Source organism: Coccinella septempunctata, chromosome 9, assembly GCF_907165205.1.
Source record: "Coccinella septempunctata chromosome 9, icCocSept1.1, whole genome shotgun sequence".
In the NCBI taxonomy this organism is placed as follows: Eukaryota; Metazoa; Arthropoda; class Insecta; order Coleoptera; family Coccinellidae; genus Coccinella; species Coccinella septempunctata.
Genome location: NC_058197.1, coordinates 1,277,049 through 1,288,299, shown reverse-complemented (window position 1 = coordinate 1,288,299; position 11,251 = coordinate 1,277,049). Strand labels below are relative to the sequence as shown.

Here is an 11,251-nt window from a genome sequence, read left to right as displayed (position 1 = left end):
GTAGTATTGGTCAGGAAGAAAGACGGAAAATACCGTTTTTGCATCGACTTTCGTGCCGTCAACCAAGTGTCTGTAAAAGATGCATACCCGTTGCCGTACATTTCTGGGATTCTGGACAAACTGCGTAAGGCCAAATACATCTCCACACTGGATCTGAAACAAGGATATTGGCAGATACCGTTAGCAAAGGAAAGCCGTCCGATTACTGCCTTCACAGTTCCAGGAAGGGGATTGTTCCAGTTCACCGTCATGCCGTTTGGTCTTCACGCTAGTCCAGCCACATTCCAGAGATTCTTAGACACCGTTATTGGCCCAGAAATGGAACCGGAGGCGTTCGCTTACCTGGACGACATAGTTGTCCTGGGGGAAACTTTCGAGGAGCACCTGGAGAACTTAAGAGAAGTATTCCGGCGGTTGAGAGAAGCCAATCTTCGTCTCAATCCCGAAAAGTGTGACTTTGTGCGAAAATCCCTAAAATACCTAGGACATGTCGTTACCTCCGAAGGAATCCGTACCGACCCGGATAAAGTTTCCTCTATCGTAGCATTCCCAGCGCCGAAAACCATCCGAGAATTGCGCCGTTTTCTGGGAGTTGCTAGCTGGTACCTCCGTTTTATAGAGAACTTTTACGATGTCGTTTCACCGTTAACTCACCTGTTAAAGAAGAAACCACGTTGGAAGTGGGGTGAGGAACAACAAAAAGCGTTCGACCTCCTGAAACAAAAACTGACCGAATCACCGATACTGGCCTGTCCGGATTTCAATAAACCGTTCGTCCTGCAAACAGACGCCAGTGACGTAGGCCTTGGAGGAGCCCTGACTCAAGTTCTTGATGGAGAGGAAAGGGTGATCGCCTATGTCAGCCGTACCTTGAACACCGCCGAAAGAAATTACTCCGTGTCCGAAAAGGAATGTCTCGCCATTGTTTTCTCGATAGAGAAACTGCGACCATACCTGGAAGGATTTCATTTTACCGTAATTTCCGACCACATGAGTCTGAAATGGCTGAATTCCATCAAGTCACCGTCCGGAAGAATTGCTCGATGGGCCGTTTTCCTTCAGCAATTCGACTTTGAAGTCCAATACCGGAAAGGTGCCCTGAACAAAGTCGCCGACAGTCTGTCCCGAAACCCGTTACCGTCTGTAGATTCCGTATGCCTGGCCGACGTCGAAGTTCGCTGCAGTTGGTACAACAAAAAGCTCCAAGAGGTACAAAGAGACCCAGAAGATTTCCCTGACTTCGCCGTTGAGGATGGGAAACTGTATCGTCACTTCTGGGACTCTTCCGACTTTACTGAAGTCGGATCCGGACAACCATGGAAGCTCTGTGTACCCACCGAACAACGACTTGAGGTCCTGAAAGAAAATCACGATTCGGAATTAGCTGGTCACCTGGGAATCTCCAAAACCATCTCTCGGCTAGCCCGGAATTATTACTGGCCAGGGATGTTCAGAGATGTCGCAAAATACGTAAGAAACTGCCCATCCAGTCAAAGGTACAAAGTACCACAACAGAAGACGCCTGGAAAAATGCAACCACATAGAATGACTGATGCACCGTTCCAAGAGGTCTGTACAGATGTGGTTGGGCCACTTCCCCGTTCCAAGAAGGGAAATTCTTACGTAGTGGTGATGCAGGACCGTTTCACGAAGTGGGTTGAATGCCGTCCGTTGCGGAAAGCCACCGCCAAAACCGTTTACTCAGCCCTATATGAACAGGTTATACTCCGATATGGCTGTCCGAAACTGGTGATATCTGACAATGGGGTACAATATGACAGTAGACTGTTCAAAAACAGTCTCCGAGAGCTAAACATTGCTCACCGTTTCACCCCTCCGTATACACCACAGTGTAACGCCGTAGAACGAGCCAATCGTACGTTGAAGACTGATGATGATAGTTCAGTTCTGTGAAGCCGATCACCGTACTTGGGATGAGAAGTTAGGTGAACTAACTTTCGCCCTGAATACCGCAAAACAAGAATCTACAGGATTCACACCGGCATTTCTGAACTATGGAAGGGAACTAACAGTTCCAAAGGCAATCTACTCGTCAAACACCCAAGACGAAGACACCGAGGAGACAAACAGAAGCCCCGAAGAAAGTAGAGTAAATCTTACTCACCGTACAGAACAAATCCGTCATCTTCAGGAAGCCTATGAGTTTGTCAATACCAGGTTGTACCGTGCATTTGAGCAGCAAGCTCACCATTACAACCTCCGTCGAAGAGAAGTTCGTTTCCATGTCGGTGATAGAGTTCTGCGCCGTGCTAATCCGTTGTCATCCGCCGTTGATAGCTTTGCAGCCAAGTTGGCTCCGAAGTTCTCTGGTCCATATACCGTTGTGAAAGTAATTTCACCCGTTGTTTATGACCTGAAAGATGACAGTGGTAAGAAAATCACCAATATTCATGTGAAGGACTTAAAACCGTTCCATCCGTCTGATCATTAGTAAGTACACTGTATAGTAACCGAAATAAAAACCAACCGTACCGTTATATTATAGCATGCACCGATAATAAATGGGATACATCCGTTCTGTCTGACTCTATTTCACTCCTCTATTACTGTTAAAAATAATATTCATCACCGAAAATAGGTTAGTAATGGGGTACTACCGCTGCTTTCACTGAATAAGTGCCCAGGTGAGTGAAATAGAGCCTTATACTTGTATCTCCTTATTAACTGACAGAATGTACATACCTATATTTCCGCGATTCCACCATAACCGATGGATCTAACCTGGTCTGCCAGTGTTGGAGGATTCTGTTCCGTACAGTTTTGTTTGTTCTGTGCAGCTTTTATTACCACCAAACAGGGCCGTCTGACTGTCATTGTGTAGATAAGTGGTATCCCAGAACACCTACAACAGAAAATTCCGTTAATTCACTGGAAAAACAGGAACCGTAACCGTTAATTCAATTTTTCTGTATTAATTGTGGGACCGATAATAACAAGTGAGATACACCCGTCCTGTCTGTTTCTATTTCACCCCTGTGTCACTGTTAAATACAATAACCGAATAGAAAATAGCAATAGAAGGCTGACACCGCTTACACCGATATTACAAACTGGCCTGAACGGTAAGTGAAATAGAACAGTATATTTGTATCTCCTTATTGAAATTACCGACCGTACTTACCGTTTCTTCCGAAATTCCACCGTACACCCTGTTATCCCTCTGCTCCAGGATATCAGTATACTAAATGCTTTTCTCTCATTTTTATGCAACCTACAACTGCTGCTGACTCCAACACCGTCGAGGAGTTGCACCACCGTCACAGGGGGAGCCAACGACGCTGTCTGGTATTCCAAACTACCCTGGTTCGATGATATTGATGACTGTTAACCCCCATGACATGTGCCCGGAGCCGGCTTTGCGAGGCCCACCCTAAAATGGTTCAGAAATAACACAACGAATGACAAATCGAAATGGTACTCACTTTGAAGATTCCGTCCTGCACTGTTTCCACTATTTTCCGGCATTTCTTTCACCGATGGAAATGGAAATCGAAATTTGGAACCACCCGGAGAAATTTGACAATTGGACTTTGGAGGTTAGCTGATAGAACACAGAACTTCGACAGATTCATCGAAAAGCGCCGTCATCGCGGACCATAGAGTGGGAGCATTGGCCGAGTATACGCCACCTGGAGTAGATTAGGTGAACTTGTTTATTGTAAATCCGATCTCAATCGTCTTGCCGTGAATAGTCAAACCGTTAACCAGACTGAGTAGATTTCACCGTGAAAAATTTAATCCCCTATTTCATCGTGGATTCAATTTTTCAACCGGAGACGAGGGGATGTAATGAGAAAATGGGTTTTCCAACCTATTCCCTCATTTTAGAATCATTATTTTAGTTTTCATTTTTTAAATAATTTTATTTTGAATTAATTTTCCGCGAAATCTTTTCGAATTTCCAATTCAGGATTCCGACATCGTTCGGAATTGTAAACATACCGCACCGTTTTTATTCCGTTTTTATTTCCTAAAAACGATGTCGCACCGTATAAAACATCCTGAATTGGAAGATAACCGAGTTTTTTGTTCGCTAGCACAGATAAGTCGAAATTAAGACGTTTTCATCGACGCAAAATTACCGAATTTCGACTGTCGGGCACATCTGATTTCCGCACCCCCCCTGTGGGTATAAAATCAGATGTTCCCCCGCAGGCCACTTCACTTACGATTTATTTTCTGTCTGTTGACTCACTTACGATTTTCACTTAGATTCGAATTACGCTTGATTTGCTGTTTCATTAATCGCCTTACCTTCCGCCGTTGAATTTTATTAGAAGATTTCTTTTTTGAGTTTTGGGTTTCACCGTTCAGAATATAAATTTTTAGTTTTTTTTTCTCTCTCTGTAATTAGTGTGCACCACATTGGGTGATTTTGAAATTCGGGAGTGCAAGTGGCCAAGCCAAAGGTAAGACGACACGCCGTTATATTTTTTTTTTTTAATATTGGAACTTCAGTTTTCCGTCTCTCATACCCGAGTCTGAGTTCCGCCCCTACTGTCATTAAAGTACCCTGCTGGTGCGGACGCCCGGGGGGTACCGAGGACACTTTGGGGTGGCTCACCCTTTCCCGAAATTTCCCGTCTTATCTAGTTCACCCCTACTGTCGTTAAAGTACCCTGCTGGTGCGGACGCCCGGGGGGTACCGAGGACACTTTGGGGTGGCGCACCCTTTCCCCAGTTCCCGTCTTTTTACCCCGTTCCGGTGTTCACCTTTACGGTTAGGGAGGCATTCTGCTGGTGCGGACGCCCGGGGAGTGCCGAACGAGCCTGAAGGTGAGCCGTCGTATTTCTGTGCTGTCTTTTATCCCCTAACCTGACTGAAGTCCAATATCTGTCCGTCAAGTGTACGCCTCAGGTTCTGGCTGGCGAACAACTCCGTTAACCCCCGTATACCGTTGAGATCGGATCCAGTGTTATTCCGTTAGTCTTTGCCCTGTAAATCTCACCGATTTCGAGTCACTGAATTTTGTAATAGTGCTAGTTGTGTTCCCCTTTTTCGAATCGACAAATAAAAGTTGTAAACGTTGATTCTGCCTATCATTGTGCGTCGCTAACACCCTAGACACAAGGGAACCCTGTCTCCGGCTAGTAGCTGCCAGGGTAGGTTTGCTATTCTCCCTTAAAGAATAGCTGGCGCTCGAGAACACCGAGGAAAACCCCGTTACAAAGTCTATAATCCTCGTCGCAACTTGACTGTTGTTGATATTATTTACTACTAATAATCCTGAGAGTAGGTATATATACAGTCATGTTCCCGATCTCTTTGATTGAAATAAGAACACTACAAATAACAAATTATGTTGGATGACTGAGTGCAATATAATACTGCGTGTAATAGATCAACGAACCTGAATTAACAAGCATTCAACCTTGAGTAATGGACAATTACCAACGTAACTTTACGTGAGAAACAGCCGTGGCTGTGAAAAGGACACTTTTGGATCAGCAAGCCATCCATGAAGTGGATATGCTCAGACTCCTGGAACACCCGAACATATTATCTTTGCAAAGACCAGCTCACAGAACCCCTTAAAGAATCGACCGCCTCCGATCAGCGGAAAGAATCGACGTCTGACCACCTCATGCTTCCTCAAGATGAGGCCCCCTCAATCGACCTCCCAAAGGAGGGACCAAGGACCCGCTCAAGGTCACGCCTCGTAACGCCGGGCCTGATGATAAAGATGTCTACTCAACTCAACCGCCTCAAAATTATGAAGGACATCTCGGCTGGACTCGTTGACGAGCCCAGTGAATGGACCACCTCGAAACTCGACAGCCTCCAAGAACGCCTCGACGAGCAACACAAAGGTTTCTTAAAAACCCACACACACTGTTGGGGTGGTATCTCAATTGTACCTCAAGTTCTAAGAGTTCTGGGTTGGTGAAAACTTAGGGACTCGAGGATTGAGATTGATAATGCGGATCACTTGATAGTGAACGTTTATTTCCTAATCTAACAAACTATATATAGTCAAATTGTACAATGACGTCAAGACCACATAATCAAAATCGACTTACATTCTGCATATTCAGTACATTTTTCTTTACTTGCAAAATTGCCGTAGTTGGATTAAGGAATGTTAGATATTAAAGCAAACTATTGCAATCCTTTGTCTCACCTGGCCTACTTACACAGGAAATAACAATTATGAAAGAGCGGATGATCTAAATAATTTCGAATGGAAATATTTGGTTGAATTGAGTTTATGAATTTTTGATATATTTAATTTTGGATATTTATTGTACGTTTCGTACATATTCCCGGCGGCCATGGTGATGTGGTTGGGGTCTTGATGTCTTTGCTGGTGGTTGTCATCCCTGGAGCTGGACACCTAGTCTGGAGTCATTGTATATTGGCTGCAGCTCGATCTCCTCAGGATGAACTGGTCTATTGCTCGCGTGTGCATCAGCCGGTGCTTGTTGTTGTTTCCTATGTTTCAAAAAGTAAACAATAAGTAAAACAATGACAATGATTATTACGATGATCGTGCTGGAGTTTATCGTTGAATGCAAGTGATATTGTTTCCAACGGTAGTAGTACCAGTGACCTTGACCTAGCAGGTTAGGGATTTCTCGAACTCTGTTTGCGACGAACATTTTCCACTTTCCAGCGTCAGCGTTTATCCATGATATTACTACTTGAGAGTCGGACCAGGTGAATATTTTTGAATTGTTGTGATTCAGGGCCGTAACGCAGCGTTTGATGAGTTTGGCCAGAAGAAGGGCTGCGCAGAGTTCTAACTGCGGGATTGTCTTTGTATTTTTTGGTGGTGATACTTTTGATTTGGAAGCGAGGAGTCCCACGTGGGTGTTTCCATTTGTGTCTGTTGTTTTTATGTATACTACAGCGCCATATGCTTTCAGGGATGCATCTGAGAATCCATGTATTTCCAAGGGTTGACCACGCCGTAGGTGAATCCAGCGTTGAACTTGAATTTCTTCTGATTTTGGAAGCTCGTTTCTGAAGTTTTTCCAGGTGTTCCTGATGTGCTCTGGTGGTGGTTCATCCCAAGATGTGTTGGTTTTCCATATTTCTTGCATTAACAGTTTCGCCTGTATAATGACTGGAGATAATAATCCAAGAGGATCGAAGATTGTGGCGATTTCTGATAAGATTTTTCTTTTTGTTAACCGATGTTCGGAGTTTCGTTTTATTAGATACTGAATATTATCTTCTCTGGGGGTCCATGTTATACCGAGCGTCTTGTTTGGTCCATTTTTGTCATCCAGCGTGACGGTGGATTTGCTTTCGGCCAGTACGTTATATTTCCACTTTCTTATATTGAATCCTCCCTTTTTGAGTAGGTCAGTTACTTCCTTTTGTATATGTCGTGCTTCTTCAATAGGGTCAGCGCCACTCAGAAGATCGTCAACGTAGAAATCCCGTAGCACTATTTCAGCTGCAAGGGGGTGGTTTTTCTTTTCATCGATAGCTAGTTGTCTCATTGTTCTTATGGCCAGGTAAGCTGCTGGTGCTGTACCGTAGGTTACAGTGGTTAATTCGTAGGTTTGAATTGGCTCATCTTTGGTGTTTCTCCAGAGTATAGAGTGTAATGGCTGGTTTTCTCTGTCCAATTTCACCTGCCTATACATTTTCTCGATGTCAGCTGTTATGGCTATTTTGTGCTTTCGCCATCTTATCAGAATATCTATGAGATCCTGCTGTAGTTTAGGTCCTGTGTGAAGAATGTCGTTTAGGCTGAGTCCGGTACTTGTCTTTGCGCTTGCATCGAATACGACTCTTAGCTTTGTCGTATCACGTTCTTCTTTCAATACGGGTTGATATGGAATATAATACCTCTTCGCTGAATTATTTGAGCTAGCAATTTTCATATGACCTAGCGCAATGTATTCCTGCATGAATTCTTTATACATAGTTCTAAGCTTTTCGTCTTTATCCAGCTTGTTTTCCAATTGAAATAGTTGTGCCAGTGCCCTCTGCTTCGATTCTCCTAGCTGAGTTGTACTTTTCTTGAATGGAAGTTTCACAGTATAACTGTGCTCGTCCCGTCGAAAGGTGTTGGAGTAAAATTCTTCGACGAAAGTATCGTCGTTTGTTGTTTCCTCGGAATTTTCTGCTTCTTCGATGTTCCAGAATTTTGTGAGTTGTGAATTTTCATTTAAATTCGTGATCAAGCTTGCTAGGCGAAGTTGTGGACTCGATGATGTGGTTCCGCTTATAATCCATCCGATGTGAGTGTTTCTTATTATGAGGTTTGTAATGTGGTTCCTTGTGGGTAGTATAATTGGATGTCTTTGGCTATATTTCAGGGTTGCGCTATGTATTCTCCCATCTACTCTGAGTAAGCCTTCGTGATCTATATATGGGTTAAGACTTTTCAGGTGGCTGGACTTCTTCACCTTTCCTGTTTTGATGATCAGCTCAATGTCATTTTGAAAATATGGCTGCTGTGTGAGCTTGAGAAGAGCTTTTTCACTCTCCTGTAGTTCCTCTACTTCCAGAGATGCGCTGGATCTGCGATTTTCTGGTTTCAGGAGTCCCCTGCAGTACTCCATAATATTTATCAGTTTTTGATGAATTTCGTCAAACTCTCGTTCAAAGTTGTCCCATTCTTCATCCAATAGTGCCATCTTCCTGCCGCAGTTTTCTTCGTTTTTTTCCCGAGTTGCTCGGCGATGAGGTTTTCAATCTTTTTTTTTTTTATCTTTGTGTTGCTGGCTGATGGATTCAGTGGCTGGATATTATGTGGGTGGTTAATTTCTTGTGGATCGTGGATACAGTGGGTGTTTTCCAAAGTCCCTGGTGGTTGAGTCCGTTGACTGCTTCTTGTTGTGTGCCCAGTGGATGTATTTCCCTGGTGGTTGAGTCAAAGGGTTGTAAGTCCGATGACTGCTTCTTGATGTGTGCCCAGTGGATGTATTTCCCTGGTGGTTGAGTCAAAGGGTTGTAAGTCCGATGACTGCTTCTTGATGTGTGTCCAGTGGATGTATTTCCCTGGTGGTTGAGTCAAAGGGTTGTAAGTCCGATGACTGCTTCTTGATGTGGATTCAGTGGATGTATTCCAAAGTCCCTGTTGGTTGATTGTTGACTGCTTTTTGTTGTGTGCCCAGTGGATGTATTTCCCTGGTGGTTGAGTCAAAGGGTTGTTAGTCCGATGACTGCTTCTTGATGTGTGCCCAGTGGATGTATTTCCCTGGTGGTTGAGTCAAAGGGTTGTAAGTCCGATGACTGCTTCTTGATGTGTGCCCAGTGGATGTATTTCCCTGGTGGTTGAGTCTGTTGACTGCTTCTTGATATGGGTTCAGTGGATGTTTTTCCAAAGTCCCTGGTGGTTGATTGTAGGCTCGAAGGACCAATGTTGGTTTGATCCGGCTCGAAGGACCAATGTTGGGGTGGTATCTCAATTGTACCTCAAGTTCTAAGAGTTCTGGGTTGGTGAAAACTTAGGGACTCGAGGATTGAGATTGATAATGCGGATCACTTGATAATGAACGTTTATTTCCTAATCTAACAAACTATATATAGTCAAATTGTACAATGACGTCAAGACCACATAATCGAAATCGACTTACATTCTGCATATTCAGTACATTTTTCTTTACTTGCAAAATTGCCGTAGTTGGATTAAGGAATGTTAGATATTAAAGCAAACTATTGCAATCCTTTGTCTCACCTGGCCTACTTACACAGGAAATAACAATTATGAAAGAGCGGATGATCTAAATAATTTCGAATGGAAATATTTGGTTGAATTGAGTTTATGAATTTTTGATATATTTAATTTTGGATATTTATTGTACGTTTCGTACACACACTTTGAGAATGCGTGGCCTGAATCCCAACTCGAGCATCCCTACTTCTCGAACGACATGTTCGTGGAAGAAGAGTTTCTGTACGCCTCATCGTCATCTCGCATCCGTCATCTCAAGGAGGCACTCGAGCCCCCTCAACCGTAATCTCAACCGACTGCTTCGTCGACGTCCGTTCAGCTACGCCTTCCAGATATTCCTCTTCCGGTCTTCTCAGGCGACTACTCTATTCAGGATTCAAGGACCTCTTCCAGTCCCTCGTAATCCAGAACTCCTCAATATCAGATGTCGAACGCCTTCATTATCTACGATCATCTCTTCAGTCCACGCCTCTTAAGCTCATCTCTGGCTTAGCCCTCACTGGCGCCTCGTTTCCCATAGCTTGGGACAGCCTCCTCTCTCAATATGAGAACAAACGTCTTCTCTTGGCAGCTCTTTGCGACAAGATCTTCTCAACGCCACAATGCTCTCCTCAAAAAAATACTCGTCTTTACTACAAGACACTCCTCACCAACCTTGTAGAAGCTCTGCAAGGTTTGACCGCTCTCGGCCAGTCACTAGACTCATGCGACTTTCTGCTGGTCTACGTGATTACCAAACATCTCGACCGCTCAACTCGCGAAACGTGGGAGTCCCAATTGGGATCCTCCACCGAATCGCCACCTCTCACGAAACTCATGGACTTCCTCCAGGCCCATACCCGCTCTTTGGAGTGGCTGGAGGAACCTGAAGACTCCTCAAAAACGCCCGCCTCAAGACCTAAAACGTCGTATTCGCAAGCTGCCGCCTCTACTGTCACCTCATCCAAAGCCTCCTCGTCGAAAGTCTGCTCAAAGCCCGTCTCAAGTGTTGTGCCCCCTCGTGTTGTGGCGAAAAGCGCCGCAAAGTCTCCTCAGCGACCAGTTCGCTCCAATGGTTTGCCCTGTGGTGATGAACACTTCATTGCCACATGTCCTCGCTACCACAGTCGTCACCCATCGGAAAGAAACGAAGTAGTCCACCGAAGACAGCTGTGCTAAAATTGTCTAGGCCGTCACAATGTCCGCTCATGTAGGTCTAATCAAACATGCCGGTTATGCTCGGGCCGGCATCACTCCTCACTCCATGACCACATCACCATGGGCTCCTCAGCCAGAACGCCTCAAGCCTCCTCATCTAGGCCCACTTCTAAGCCCAGTGAAACTAAGTCAGTCACCTCAAAAAGGGCCTGAAATGTTCGGGCAGTCGTCAAAACTCCTCCTAGACAACTCACCTTTCTCTCGACCGCTCTAGCCCACGTTCTCACCCCAGTCACCTCGCACCAAGCAAGACTTCTCATCGGAATTTTAACCGTACGGTTTAATCATGCAAAGCAAAGCTCAACCAAAGACGAAATCTTCAACACAACTTACTTCAAGAGAAGCAAGCAAACCTAAAGATGACCCGTTGTTGGCGGACGGCAGTACAGATTTTCTAG

At 44.6% G+C, this 11,251-nt stretch overlaps 1 protein-coding gene across 1 annotated transcript; it reads right to left on the bottom strand.

Moving 5' to 3' along the window:
- Positions 1 to 6,336: 6,336 nt before the first annotated feature.
- LOC123320619 lies at positions 6,337 to 8,616 on the bottom strand. Its single transcript, XM_044907983.1, has one exon. The coding sequence runs from the start codon at positions 8,614 to 8,616 to the stop codon at positions 6,337 to 6,339; it is 2,280 nt and encodes a 759-aa protein (XP_044763918.1).
- Positions 8,617 to 11,251: the final 2,635 nt, after the last annotated feature.

Excerpts from the sequence above, each read along its gene's own strand:
- LOC123320619 (XM_044907983.1), bottom strand. The coding sequence starts at position 8,616 with ATGGCACTATTGGATGAAGAATGGGACAACTTTGAACGAGAGTTTGAC.